At 41.2% G+C, this 15,826-nt stretch overlaps 1 protein-coding gene across 8 annotated transcripts in view; it reads left to right on the top strand.

Moving 5' to 3' along the window:
• Positions 1–15,826, top strand: part of robo1 (roundabout, axon guidance receptor, homolog 1) — a 198,974-nt gene that overhangs the window by 75,308 nt on the left and 107,840 nt on the right. For 7 of the 8 annotated variants that reach the window (XM_082503135.1, XM_082503127.1, XM_082503129.1 and 4 more), the window contains one exon: positions 9,542–9,868. In XM_082503135.1, the coding sequence (XP_082359261.1) occupies positions 9,542–9,868 (327 nt within the window). Of the gene's footprint in view, positions 1–9,541; positions 9,869–13,034; positions 13,186–15,826 lie in introns of those variants that run through there. The other variant, XM_082503133.1, reaches the window with a different exon arrangement.

Below are 15,826 nucleotides of genomic sequence, written 5' to 3'. Positions count from 1 at the left end.
TCCACACGTTTCCACATATGGTCATATTTCCCGTTATCCTAACAAAGGACTTTCACACCATAATGTATTGCACTGCATATATGATGAAGTACTGTCTGAAAATCATTATTTTGGCAGTTCAACAGGTCACTTTTAAAAGAGGATGTTGAGTAGACCAGTGGCAGGGCATGATGTTAAGATTTACTCAGATATACTTTCTCTTTTCTTTTCTTTTTTTTTTTTAAATCATCCTAAATCAATATTTCCAAACTAGCATTTCTCACAGCTTTAGTCTGAGCAGTGCTTCTGCTGTCAAATGTGGAACACTGACAGATGGGGAGTAACTAAATTTGCGATCAAGTTGTTTTCACTTTGAAGCATCAAAGGAAGCAGTATTTGGTTCATTACATTGTGTACCTGGACAGTTGGTGTGTATGTTTTGAGGAAGAGACATGGTAAGTGGGTGCTGGAAAGCATTCAGGCCAGTGAGCAGTTGTCTGCAAAAGGAAATTTCTTTTTAATGCCAGACTGGGCACAGTCTCCCCTCTGTGGACGTCTAGAAAAAGGCTTCTTGGCAGACTTTGCCCCTTCATTAATTTTGACCAAATATTTACTGTGCATCACATGGCAAACCTTACATCCCACTTAAATTTTTTCCAGGCAAGGTTTTGAACAGTTTGGGGCAATTTGTGTTCCATTTGGCTGGACTTGGGCCATGTCCCACTCAGCAGGCCCATGCTGGTGTATCTGGGATTTTGCCACATGGCTCCACAGAGTCTTAACCTATGCTGTGGGAGCCACGTTTCACTTTAAGAATACCATCATAGCCAACAGTATGTGAACCGCTGTTGCATATGCCAATACCTAAGCTTGCACACATTGACACATCAATACTATGTGCTCTGTATTTGCCCTTTTAACCTAAAGGGCACCAGAAGGAAATGTGCCGGGTTTCTACATTCAGATGTTACCACTGTGCCCTCGACTGAATGCAATAAATGAAATTCCCTTTCTGCATGCAGCTGTCTGAGATTTACTACAGAATGTTTTTGGCTGAGTGTTTAGAATAGCCCACATAAGAAGTTAAGGTCCTCAGCTTTGCACTAAGCAACTGTAATGTAACGCTGGTCCAAAGTAGACTTGTATCACTGTTGCCATCAAATAAATAACATTTAAAAAAGCATTAGGTGCTTTTGGCCATGCCTGCCTCAATTCACATTGGCATCTCTTCAGAGCAGTTCTCTTTCTTGGCATTAAGCCCACATGCCCTACTCCCCACGACTGGGCTGTGCCAGCTGAGTGTGCTGGTCCCTCTTCCTCCTCACTGCTCTTTCAGCCCCTCCCCTGCCTTCAGTCCCCACATGTCTAGTGGCTGGACAGAAATACTGCAGTTAGCCCAGAGAGCGACCTTGGGAGGAGAGAATCACCTGATCATATTGTTACTGACACAAAACTAAGCAGGCAGCACTTTTCGAAATTAAATTAAGCAAACTGTTTTATTTACATTTACTCTACTGTGCCATTCCCATCGAAATATGCTCATAATTCTTGCTTGAATGCTTTTTTTTATTTTTTCAAAAACAGTAAACACTTAATTTTGCTGAAATACAGTTGTATTAATCACTTGAGGATTTCAAGTCTAGCAGCTTGCGTAAGTCAGCAGTGAGATACTCACTGTCCCCTGTTGGGAAATAAATGTACCAGTGTATTCAATTACCTCTGCTTCTCCTATCCTGCTGTTGTAGAAAGCTTTGATGTATCCCAGAGATCACACTGGTCAAACCTCATTAAAAACCGGCAATGCTGGAAAACAAAAACAAGAAGTAATTGCCCAGTCTTGCTCCCTTGTGCTTCTTTTCAGTAATCCCCCCCATCCCCTCCCCACTCTTACTTGAAGCCTTGACTGTGCTGCATGAAGCTCCTTAATAGAAGGTCCAAGCCTGTCATCTGCACTCCATATTAATTACAACTCTTTTCCTGGGGTATCTGCACTGCTGATGGAATGACATCTTTGACACCGGCATTCATGAGAAGTCTGAGCTAGGTTTTCTTCTCAGGTCATCACTGTGAATATACAGGGTCAACTTGAGGAGTCTGCAAGTCTGCTCAAAGACACACAAACACACACATTGTGAATAGATTGATAGATAGATACCAGACAGACTGACACACATGCATGCAGACAGACGGACTCTGTACTTGCATCCACGCTGCTCTGTTCATCCCATCTGCCTGCGGTCTCCAGAGCCAATTTGACAGGCTGCATCCTAACAAGCATTCCAGTCTTTTCCACTGCAGATTTCCTCCTCTTCCCAGTGAATTGATATAATAAAGAATAGCTATTATACTTATCCTGTAGGAATGAAATCTGCCCTGATGGCCTTCTGCAGAGTTTGACAGCTTTTGTTTGTGTCTAATGACACTGACTGTAGCAGATTGGTATCAGGAAGAACTGCAATTCATTCACAATTGTGTCCCATGGGTGCCTGCTGAAAATTCATTATTTTTAGTGTGTGTGTTTCTCTTGCCACATCTTTTCACATTTACTCCTGCTTGGTATGTTGCTGACAGTGTATGTGAAATTATGTTGGATTGTTTAAACTGTGGGGGTAAACCTCAGTGTGTAACATTATTTATAAATACGTTTGTGCTCACATTTTCTTTCAAAGACACACGAAACAAATATTTTTGCATTCATCATACTTGTTCCTGTGCCTTGTATCTACAGCCTGGTGCAGAAGTTAAAATCCTGCTACTATTGTCTTAGATTCAGATGGGGGCCCCAGAGCAGGATGAGCTCCAGCCTCCCAAAGGAGTACTTTGCTATGCTGTCTTACTCTCAACCTGGCTCGCATTGCAGAGGGATGCGCCAGGATGCGTTTCCCAGCTGACACAGCCAGGAACTCGGGCTGGTGCTTCAGGCCTTGAGACCTCTGCTGGCTCTTGTCCTGATGAGCGATAAGTGTGAATATCCTAGAGCGTTGGAAGTTATGCTAGTAACCCTTGGCCCCGAGTAAAGGAAGTAGAACGCCTTGTTTATGGTATCATCAGCTGATTTGTCACGATTTTATTGCAGGTGAGAACAAGCAACAGGATGATCAAAGGCAACAACAGTGATAAAGGGACTCTGACAGATCTTAATAGTTAGGTTGTGTTTGCACAAGTTGGAAATTGGAGCAAGTATGGTGGAAGATAACAAGTAATTGGGCTTACTTTTTCTTCTTCTATGTTTATCATATTGTGAAAATTATAAGAATTGATTGGATAAATTGTAGTGGGCTCTGCTGAAACGCACAATAGTAAGCAGGGTGGAGGGGGGTTGTTTTGTTTTTTATCAAGGGGTGTTGTGATGTGTATGCAAATTGCCAGTTTGCCACAGCCATATTTTGCTCAAATATCAATGGGAGCATTGTAATCTGTGAGAGTGTTCGTTTCTATAACAACAAATACAGCCAACCCAATAGTGTACTGTTGTGTATAAACTCATAGATAACAATCTTCTGGTTTGCTTGTGTTAAAAAAGCATTTGGACAGAGATACCATTTTTTGGAAATTGATAACTATTCTCAAGTGCTGATGTAGTATAAGCGAGGTAACCATACCCTGTTGTGTTTGGTAAATGGAGACAAAGAGATGAGGAGGAAAAGAGGCCATAAAGATATCCATCAACCCCCTCCATCACCCAACCTCTGGAGCTCCATACAGACTCACACACAGGGCTCTAATCCTGCCTCTTAGGAGTGTAAGCGATAGCCTTGTGTAACATTAAAAACAGGTCTGATCTGATGCAACTGGCAAAGTCATTCATGCAGCACATTCCAGGGTGGGATTCTGAGGCTGAAACGGTAAAAGATTCAGTTTCACTTTCCTGTTAATGTCATCTGATCAGCAGGAGTACAGTACCTCGTCTTTTCTCTCTGTGTCCGTCTCTCCCGCTTATCTCTGCCCCTCTCTCCCTTATCGTCTCTAATTCATCAGAAAAGGGTGCCTTTTCTTTTGTGTTAAGTCATTTATTGGCCAGCCCTGTCCCGAGCAGGCGTGGCTCCTGTGTACGCCTGGCTACCCCGAGGGACACACCCTTTGCTCTTATCTCTGCCATAAATCCCTCTTAAGTCCCCTAATCACAGATTAATGGGGCTGTAGATAAAAAGTGCCCTACTGTGCTTGGCCTTCCTTATCACAGATCCATATTCCATATCTCTTACCATTGCTCAGCTGGACATCTGATATGGCTTGTGATGATACGGCTAAGGCTCCTGCAATAGCTTTCAATTTTACTGCCTCTCTTTATGATATTCTGTGACCTTGCCCATTTTGATGGGGGAAATTAAACTTGCAGCAACTTCACTCATATAATCAAATGAAATTTGTCGCTGGGATCCTTTGTTCTGTGACAGTCAAATGACCCGGCATTGTGAAGTTGTTTTATCAGTCAAGGAAGTAGACACATTATCCTGTCTCCCTACCTCAGGGGACCAGACTGACAACGGATCTAAATTGCTTCACTGTCCTTCTCCCCCGTGAGTACTCTGGGGTAAAGGGCAGGTGCCTGGCTCCCTTCCTCTTCCTCACACTCTGTGAAGATAGTAGCCATGGAAAACAGCTGTGAGGGACAAAGGCACATTCATTTTTGAAGTTAGGGAAATCACTGGACCAGAACTGATTGCTGAAGCTAGGTAATTGTTTTACGTCTTTTTAGCTTGTCTTTCTTCTTTCCTTCAGTCCTTCATCTAGGGATTTAGTCAGTGGTGCATGATTAGTTAAAAAAATTATATATATATATATATATATATATATATATAAATGCAGTTGTCTTCCCCACTGATGGACTGGTGTCAATGGACAGAAAAAAATCATATTAACATTTTAATATTTTTGGTATTGAGTTGGTCTCACAAGGAACTGGATTCATGTTCCTCCTCTAGGTTCTGTTTTAGTCAATCATAGAGCTTTTCAGCGCAAAGAAGGTAACTACTATGAAGCAGAATAAAGAGCCAACAAATTAATAAAATGACATGAAATTTAAAAAAAAAAAACATTTAAAAAAGGCTTAAGGACATAACTAGCAAAGCAGAGGACTTTCATCTGGTCAGCAATGGTTTTAATCCAAAAATATACACTGAATTATTTCAAGTGCATTAGAAGTATATCCTTGAGGCTATGAAGTAAAGAGTATTTTTTAATTCTTTAATTCTGTCTCTTTTTCTTTGTTTATTTCTATTATTATTTCCTATTCATTTATTTTTCTCTTTTCTAGATTTCTTCCAACTGCATTTTAAATTCAAAGTGCAAAAGTGTTAACGAAATGGCCCGTGTCTCTACGAAAGCTAACCTTGTGTTTTTTGGGGGGGTTTCTTGTCCTCAGGCTGCTGAGAGTTAAGGTCGATGGAGGGCCTTCTTCTCTATTTTAAGTCAGAATAGTTAGCTCGATTGATTGCCACATCCCAGACTTAGGAAGAGTTGTAACTTGTTACCGTACAGTTGCACTCTATTGCTTCTTCATGTTGATACCTGGGCGATTAACACTGGCAGTAAACATTAACAAATAAATTCTTACACTGCAAAGTTAAAGAGACTTTATTTGATTATATCATCTCTCATGATAGTTTTACAAGTCCAGTGCAAAAATAGTCCCCTCCTGAGGTTTCACTATGTTGTTTTCATTGGAAGTAGTCTGTCTCTTTTTAGCATATTTCTTTAATCCGATTGAGGAAGCATGATTATCTTTTGGAATATAAAGTCAGAGTATATCATCTCATGTTGCATGGTGAAAATGAAGTTTAGCCCCAAGACATATAGATGAATCCATGTGAAGCTAGTAGCCATAATCTCAATACACATAAATATTCCTAGTGATATAATGGCCATTTGCTTCATGAGAACCATCATAAATCTCATTCTTATGCCATGTCTATCCATGTTTAGAGTGGGGGGAAGAGTCTGGGTTTTAGAGTGAGCAAACGCCTGGAGGTCTTCATGAATCCTTGCATGCGTACAGTATATGGGTCAATGTCTAGGTCTGCACCCTTGTGGCAATGTGGTTTGGCATGAGCCTTTCCAATTCATTGTGTTCGCTTTTGCTATTGGGATTGTTGTTTGTTACTAAGATTACTTTCATGAGTGAGAAAACTCTGACTCCATTGTTGTTGTTTTTTAATTACCTCCAGTGAGCAAAGACTCCCTCAAGCATAGTTTAACACTGTGTAGTGTGAGTCTCCCTATGTGAGTAAATGAGAAGACAGATGCACAAAGCTCTCTAGCAAGTGAGACGGTTAAGGGAGAAGTAGAATTTTGCCTCAGGCACCAATCGATCAGATCCTTGCAGTAGAAGTCCCAGCTTCCCTTTGGTGAAGCTGTGTATTGCATTAGCTCATCTTGCATTCTCTGTCTGGAAGCAAAGGGGGGGGGGGGGGTGGGGTGGGGGTGGGGGGTGACGAGGGGGATAGAAAACAGGGGGGAGGATGGTTGAAAGCGGCAGTGGAGAAGGAAGGGCAGCGCTTTGAAATAAAGGGGAGTGCAACTTAAAGTAATGCGAGAAAGCAATGGTGAAAGTACGCACTCTGTTCATCTCTTATTTCGGTCTCAAATTTGGTCGTCTGTGTGTGCTGCATCGAAGGAGTGAAGTGAGCTTCCATTTCCTAAAAGCTTGCACCTGTAGAAGGGAGCACGGGAGTGTTTGTTCCTTGACAGGATAATTCTCTTTCCCCTGGTGAGGGGTAATGGAGCTGAAGTAACAGAGGTCACTCAAAGTGTCTGCGGGGATCAGCACGGCAAAGCCTACATACGCACACACAAGCAAAATATGCCTAGAAAGAATTCAGTCGTGACGAGGGAGGGATGATAGCATTGTGTAACTGATACATCCCGTGCACCCAGTCACGGCTCAAAACGCACACCCTCTCAGCAAACGCACACAAAACACTTATTAGTGTACTTCAGTAGTTCAACTGCTGAATATTTATTAATACAATTATTCTCACCAGCTTCTCTGTTACAGGACACAGTGGCCCACTTCATATTGTATCATCAGTCTGCATGTTCATCATGCAGATCGGCCATAATCATCTACAGTAAACAGTCAATGATCAAACACAGTTCCGCCTGCTGCACAGCTCTCTTCACAGTGTGCTACATCTAAATAGTTAATGGTTCCCCCATAAGGCCCCAAACTTCAGACCATTTCAAATTAGAGAGAAGCTATCTAAATCAGGAAGGGAACGGGCAGAGCAGATAGCGGCTGAGCTCTTCAAAGTCCTCTTTAATAAAACATATTAGCCTGCCTTGTCTGCTGAGGGGTGGTAGTGGTACAGTTGCTCCAGTAGTAATCAGCCTGTGTATGCTAGCAAAGTTAGTGCAGCTCCATGCTGTCTGACCAAAGGGCTGGGTCTTTATTAGCATATGGACTTTAAGTTAAAAGGTCTGTTTTGAGAGCAGGTTACAAATGGGGGTTAATTAGCCTAGTACTGGTTGAGACGGTTTCAATAGCCAGAAAGCAGAGATATGTATTTTTTATAAACTTTATTCAGTGCCAGATAGAGGACTAATTCATTCTTGCTAAAGGCTTGATATATCGCTCTCTAATTCTCCATCTGTTTCTGTTCGACTCTCAGAAATGCTTTAATCTACAAATGTGTTTTTTATACCCACGGAGCGTCTGATGTGCAGGACCAAAACAGTTTCAGAATTGTGGGGATTTCTGTGTGTGACTTTATCTTATGTGTCATGTGGCCACAAAATAATAAAACTTCAGCTTTGCTGGCGTTAGTGTAATAATTTCAGATACAGTACTGATTACGGGTACATTTTGACTGCAGTTCTCTGTGGTGTACAATTATTGCACTGCACCATTAATATGCTACCATCTTAATCGCAGAATTTCATTTAATTATCATTATTTTAATTCCAGTTTTTAAACAAATGCTCACGTTAAGTGTCACCAAGTGTTTCATTTTTGGAAAAGTTATTGGAGGATTTTCTTTTTGTCCTCCACCAGATTAAGCGCTTTAAATAAAATAATAACATTGAATTTAAATTACCTGAGAAGAAAATAATCAGCAACCTTGCAATCTGCAAACAGTCAACTCGTTTGCTTTTGTGATATTTTTCCCCACAAGCACCGCAATCAAGCACTGCAGTTTGTGACCAATAATTTAAAAAAAAAGTGTGCAGAATCATATGAACATCAAACAGGGTCCCAATGGAGGAGCTGACGCCACATTTCAGTGTTTGTGTAGGGTTCATGTAAGAATGATGAGGTGCAGAAGAAGCCTCAACCCTCTGAGATAAAAACTCCATTTCTTTAACAGTGTCTCTTTCATCAATCAAGCAATTTTCAAAAAGTCCGCACAGCCCTTACCTGTCAAAATCATTACTATTGGGATATTTCAAAAGACTTGGGATCGTGATGTCCTTCACTGGGATACTGGATTAATTATATCTCATTGACCAAAGTACACATTTGCCTTGAAGTGATTTATCTTTCCACAAAGCTGTCACTAATTATGCTGACTTTACCAAAAATATGTGGCGACCACAAGAAGATGCCTTCTCAGCACCAGTTCTCTTGGGTAACATGGGTGGGTGTATGGCACATAAATGAGGTAGTGTGGCAAGTTCACGGGATGCTGGGTAAATTAATTGCAGGCCTGCGCCTCCAATTATACCCGACTCTCTTTAATTGGTGCTGAATGGGCTCCAAAGGCCTATGCTGGGAGATATGGTGAGAGGGGAAGAGCTCTTTCTCTTGGTAACACAGACACACACACAACACACTTTTGTGTGTAGCCACACAATGCATTCACAGCCATCCAGTCCCGCCCTTCAGGAATTAACAACAGGAAGCTAATTTGCATGTAAAGCAGGTTTGATAGCTACAGCTGACTGGTCAGAGAGCAATATTAATGACCAGAGATAGCACTGGGGTGTTAACCCCCTGGCACTGCTGTTGGCTCTGCTGTGGCTCATCTGTCTTTCTTCAAAAGTGCAATTTCTGCTGTTGCTCCTTTTCTGTCATGAAGCTACACATGGCACCTTTATCTTATCTTTTATCTCTTAATTTCCTTTTTAACCTTCAAGGTGTGTCATATTTTTGTTTACCTTTCCCTTCGTTGCCTTTTCTGCTCTTCAATCTGTGAAATGACACTCACAAAGGTGCAGCAATGTTAACCTTTACCACAGGAGCTGCTATTGGGGGGGGGGGGAGACGTGTTCTTTACTTCTTTCATCACCACAACCTCAAATAGTACCTTAAATACATCTATTACTATCAAATTTTGTCTGTATTTAAAAATAATCAGCATGTTTAATACTTAAGAACTGATTATTGCTATATATGTAAAGTAGAATTAATTTAACTGTTTAAAATTTATACTGAAAAAAGTATTTTAAAGTGGCCTACCATCAGCTGCTAAAATTTACATGCATCTACTGTAGCCACATTGCACTAACCCTTTAAAACTTTTCAATCAAATAAGACAAAGTCCACAACAAGCCTATCATTCCTTTAAATAGCTTAAATAAGGACTCGCAGATGTAAATCGTCACTTTTGTAATTTCTTCTCAGGATCCCGTCTGCGCCAAGAGGACACCCCACCCCGGATTGTGGAGCACCCCTCTGACCTGATTGTTTCCAAAGGGGAGCCCGCAACTCTCAACTGTAAAGCAGAGGGCCGTCCAACCCCAACAGTGGAGTGGTACAAGGATGGAGAGCGGGTGGAAACGGACAGGGACAATCCCCGTTCTCAGCGCATGCTTCTTCCCAGTGGCTCTCTCTTCTTCCTGCGCATCGTCCACGGACGGCGGAGTAAACCGGATGAAGGTTCTTACGTCTGTGTTGCTCGCAACTACCTGGGAGAGGCAGTGAGCCACAACGCCTCGCTGGAAGTAGCCAGTAAGTGCAGCATGTCTTCCCACTTTCACACCCACGCCACTTTCTGGTGTGGGGTGTGAATAGAGTAGTTTGGGTTCAGATGTTGCTGAATAGCAGGCTCCAGTTTCTTCCTGTGTTTCTGCGCTCAATGTGTTCATTGAGTTGAATAATCTCTCAGGCGATGGGCAGGATGTGTTTGGCCCAGCCGTCTCTGTAGGCCTGCAGAGCCTTGGGGGGGGAGAGTGGCCTGATCATTCCAGGGTGAATGCTTCTCTAAAGGGCCCTTGGTAGGTGGTCATGAGCTACAATAGGAACAATGTCCTTTCTGTTTTCATCCTACCTCTGCTTTTTGTCAAAGAGATAGATATGAGGTTTTATAGCAAAAGGAATGCAATTGCTGCATCTGTGTTTAGTCATCTTTTAATAAAGAGCCTTCCTACTCATTTCATTGAAGAATCGGCGATGTCTTTTTATTGTCTGCTTTGCTTGTGCTATGACAGTTGAGCTTTGATGTAGAGTGGATTAAGCATCTGTAGGGTCAACAAGAGGCCTTTGTGACACATTAACAAGGCTAATATTTGGCTGTCAGTGTGCTTGCAATGCAGGACAAATAATAAAAAAGTCTTTCTAAAACCTTAAGTGTTTTCTAAGAGTTGTGACTGGTGTTGACAAAATTGTTCCCATGATTCTTTAAAAGACTGATTTTGTTGGTGAGGTCAGCTCTTCAGATATATTATCTCGTTGCGCTCTTGACTGGCTAGAGTGAAGGCTGAGGAGCTCAGATATCAACCGCTCCTCCAGCGTGCCCAGAGGCTGTCACCAACCTCACTCACTGTAATCTAATCAAGATGGGGAAAGAAAGAATGGTGTGTGCGCTTGAATGTGAGCATGTGTGAATGAATGTGAGCCATTGCTGCATTGGGCATGGGCTGCTGTTGTGGTACTGGGTATGAGGTGTCAGTCAAGGGATTGCTGTGTAGTTTAAGCTGAATTAGTGGAATATCTGGAATATACAAATGTAACAAAACTTCCCCACTCTGATTGCTTTTTTAATATTTTCTATCCCAACTGTCACCTGAAATGTAAAGCAGACGCAATAGATCCAAGACATTTCGAGGCCTGCTGATCAGACTATAAGTTTTTATAGTGTATTGTCTATGCTCTGATTTAGAGCTGAGAGTCAAGGTCTTCCTTTAGAAGTAAGGATAATGACAAAGAGCTGCAGAGAATCAGTATCATATATATATTCCCAACTAACTTCTAACATAAAAATTACAATTCTGCACAATTTAATAAAAGTGGAAGACCATTTAAGTTTGGTATACTTACAAGTTTCCATAGGCCAGAGTGCTAAAAATATCTTTCCCTTGTAGTAGGCAATATGCTGTGTTTGTTTCAGAGGTGGATTTTTCAAGTAGAAAAACAAGATACTTGGCGGGAAACACGAGGACCAGAGCACCACTGGCTCAGTCTCAAGTTTAGGTCTATGCTGTATAAGGTTCAAACAGATGCATAATGACAAGCCACTGTGCTCCAGCACTCTCTCTCCTTCTCGCTTAGCTGGTGTCTCTCGCTCACCCCTCTCCACAGTTCATGCTTAACTACATGTAATTATGTTGTTGGAGCAACCAGGATGGAACCCTGGAGATTAAAAAGAAAAGCAAAAGAAAAAGTTCAGAAACTCTGAGATTTCTTTTCGAGGCTACATTTAAACTCCCGAGTAAATAAACTTTGAGACGTATATCTGACTTATGAGGGTTTAGGAAAGTTTTAAACCCTTTTTTACCCCTTGTTGTCATTACAGATGCTTGTCATAATGATACTGTTATGAGTTCAATATAGTAAATAGAATTTTTCACTCAGGTTAAGTTGAGGGATTAGCCAGACTTTTAATTTCCAATGAAACTCCAAAGAAGGAAGTCATGGGTTTAATTGTGTTTACTTTGCCTCGTTCTCCCTCTCTAACATTTTTGCTTTAAAAGCACTTTAAAAGCTGAAAACATGAATTTTTTTGTGATGTTATTCTAAGACCCTGGCTTTGACAGTTTCCTGTGCTCACCAGTGATTGTCAACGTAATCCACATTTCAACAAGTCCTGTTTTGCCAGCTAGGAGAGCTAGCCCAGTTTGTTTGGTTTATCATTAACCACATGTACAGTACAGCCCACAATCTCTCTATCTCAGCCTCTTAACCCAAAGCCATTTACCATGAATCATGTTTGCTTGGTGCATTGAGACAAGCTTAAGATAGAATTCTTTGCCTATTGTGTTATTGTTTTCTTTGCTTTAGAGATGTCAGCGACAAATAATGAAATGCCTTTGTGCTTGAGAACAGCCAGGTGATAAAGACCATTTGTTCAAGATTGTAACTAAAAGTATTTCAAACATTATGATTATTTTTCCATGATATAAATCTTCAAATGCCATTCTTCTTTTTTTTTCTTTGCAAAACACTGAGCAAACAAGACTCTGAACTCAGCAGGGGAAAGTAAAAGTAAAAAGTGTTTCTGAGATTACTTTAATGTGAGTGAACAGAAGAAGCAGAACTGATTTTTTTTTTCTTAACCCTTTAAGACCTACCATAGAACCAAGTCCGCCAGAGCTTATATTATATTTTTACATGCTGTAGAGCCATTTTTGGGAGCATTTTAAGTTGATATACATCAATACAACCATTACAGCCCAAATTTTAATAATATGTATGCATTAAGTGCATAGTAATTACATAAATTGCAAAAAAGTGCAATAAACCATAAAAAAATTGAAAATCGTTTTAGTTTTTTTAATATATATTTCTAGTTAGAGAAATTTAAGATGCCTGTCCCTCAAAACTGTAAATACAAAAAAGTTGCACAAAATAGTTTCCCACCACAGGAAATTTAAGTGTCTTCATAGTTTTATTTTTGAAATACACCAATTTTTATATAGTGCAGGAAAAACGAAAAATAAATATTATAATGTAAATTTGCAAAAAAACCAGCATATGCATCAAAATAAACCATTTCCAGCAGTGCAATTTTAGTTCCAAGCATCCCAGAAACGACACAGAAAGTCATAAAGTCAAACATAACTTTTAAAAACACCAGTATAGGCTCATAAGGTCCTGATGGTAAAAAAAAAACCAAAAAACCAAAAAACTACATTTCCTCAAAATTATGTCACTTCCGGTTTCGGGCAGGTCATGGCAGACACGGGATAGTTCGCGCTGAAGCGTTACAAACAGCTGATCAGATGGCAAAGCGAATATTATGTTTTTGTTGCTGCAAGTGCTTTTTATGCAGTTTTTGCAAAGCTATATGTGGAAGGAAACTGACCTAGGACAGGCTGATGGCATAAGATGTAAGTACAACTCCTCCGGTTTCATATGCAAAAAAAACTTATTACCCTGGCTTACGTGGTTGCAGAGCTACCGGGATTTAAAAATAGTTATGCAGAACGGAGCGTGCTTTAAAGGGTTAAGTTAATTATTTGAATCTTCTTACCACTGTTCCACTAAAATGGAAATGAATACCTTTATTAATTTTTATATATTAAGTAAGAGAATCATTTATAATGGTTATAATTTTTCAAGTAATCACTTCCAGACAGGCACAAAATGATAATCGTCGATATACCCTGTGATCTGTCAGAGTAGATTGTTTTACCCATGCTGTGTACGAGTCCCTGAGAGGCTCTATGAATAGCTATTTCCCTTTTCCTGGTTGTGCAGATAGTACAGTGAGGTAATGGACGGCACACTGCTCCACTTGAGTAGGCGATAACCTCAGGGCCTGCTGTGTAGTGGCCTGGCTGACTGCACAGTGCTGACCGCACAGGGTTGGCTGCAGGCTTCATATCCACACACAGATTCCTTTCTCCAGAGGCAGGGTTTACTTTTTACAGCCACTAACAACAGAAGCAAAGGGATGTTTACTTGAATTCGGTCCACAGCATATAACTCTTTTCAGCCAAGTTTACCCCAGAATCGCATTGATCTCAATGCTGCTGTGAAATCTCTGTCACCATGTGCAGCCAGCTGGCTTCACCGACTCTCTGATTAGTAGGGGTAGGTCAGGGCGTCAGATGTGTTGAAGGCGGCTCAGTTGATCCTGACAGATTCTGGGCCATGCCTGAGGGTCATCTGCAGAGTGGAGGACAGTTGGCTGGCATGCAGCAGTCCAAAGGCAAAGAAGCCACCTCCCACTGATCTTAAGACCCTCCTGTCTCTTTTGCAGGACATCTCTTGTACTACATCTGTTGAATATCGAAAAGTTGGGGTCTTTGTATTGTAAACGTTTCAGACTAATCCTCTCCACCTGACACACAACATAAACATTCCAGTTGACTTTGTCAAACATTTCTTTCTCCGCTGCCCTTACCCATCTCCTCATCTCTTCTCTTGTGATTATTTTTCCACTGCTGCCCACTGAAATGGAACACGCTCTGTGACTGAAACAGCTTCTTTCACTGCCTGATGGCAGAGTAATTATTTATTTGTCATGGTCTTTGCCTTTCATTAACTTATTACGAGAGGAGCAATATAGTGCAGAAGGTCTGGGTTTATAAATTTCATCAACTTCTTGTTCACATCCATCTTTTTTTATTATCATTTTCGGGGTATAATAATAATAATAATAATGGATACTTTATTGATCCCCATGGGGAAATTACTTGTTTTTCTCTGCATTTGACCCATTCACTCAGTGAAGCAGTGGGCAGCCCACTAAGCAGGCGCCCGGGGAGCAGTGTGTAGGGACGGTACCTTGCTCAGGGGTACCTCAGGGTAGCCGTTAAGTGGATTCGAACCGCCGACCTTCCGATCATGGGGCGACCACTTTACCTACTGAGCTATCCCTGCCTGGGTATTGCGCTTCTTTTAATCCCCTTTTTCAGCTCAGCAAATATTAAGAACTTTGAGAAGCAAAATGAGACTGTGAGGTGAAGAAAGAAAGGAATAAGGGTGAAAGAGCTGACTGATTTTGAAAAAGAAAAAAAAAACAGGATAGCTTACTCCACCAGTAGCACCAGTGAGTGTGCTGGCAAGCTGCCAGTGGACTGGAGGCAGTGCGTTACAGCTCTGTGGCAGTTATTTGTCTCAGGGAGGTTCAGAGCAAATTGGTGCAAACGGCACAGCCAGGGTCTGCTTCGTGAGTCAACATGCAGCTGAGGCGTGGGCTCCACACCACAGACGCTCCTTGGCCTTCACTCCAATCTGTTTCATGTTGGAATGCAGACCCGGTCCACAATCTCTGAGCCCGATGGCGTGTGCATGTGTAGCTGTCAAAGCTGCCTCAAAAAAAGAAAGTCTCCATTTCCTATTAGAGTAAAATATTCGTGTTGCCTATGAAATGTTGGATTCATTATTCATGTTTATTTTTTTATTTTGTTCTAAATAGTTCCAGGGTGTGTACTGCTGTTCAAACCTATTTCAGTCCGCTGTTGTTAATTTTGAAATTGCAGTACATGGGTAGCAACTGGTTACTGTCTAATTACACTCCCCACAGCACATAACTGTCAGCTTAGTCTTTGTGAAACCTCTGCAGGGGAGATATGCTCAACACATGCATTTCAATTAGTCGTCTGTATAGCCATATATGCATAGAGCAATTTTATCATGCATGTTACGTGTGGTCTGTTGAACTTAGCGTCTTTGCCGCTTCAGGCTGTTTGCATAAATCAATGCATTCCATTTAATTAAACCTGGAGTATCCATTTGCTATGCTTGGTCGATACCCAAGTCCCCTTTTGAGATGAAAATTTCTGTGATACACAACCAAGCCCGGAACTAGCATGCAGTTCTTGTTAGTGACTTGGATATGTACCTTAAAACTTTGACCATGTTCACTAAATATTCATAAGAAGCATCCTGGCAGATATTGGCTGACATAACTGCCCTAAAATGGAGTTGTCACTCTGAGCAGTGATGGCAACCTGGGGTGAAGGAGAGAAGATGCTAGTGTCTCTTTCAGTCATGTGAAAATGTGTCAAATGCCACAGTGAT

The sequence above is a fragment of the Aulonocara stuartgranti genome (genome assembly GCF_965226115.1).
Source record: "Aulonocara stuartgranti genome assembly, chromosome: 14".
Taxonomy (NCBI): domain Eukaryota; kingdom Metazoa; phylum Chordata; class Actinopteri; order Cichliformes; family Cichlidae; genus Aulonocara; species Aulonocara stuartgranti.
This window is presented reverse-complemented; position numbering and strand designations above follow the sequence as displayed.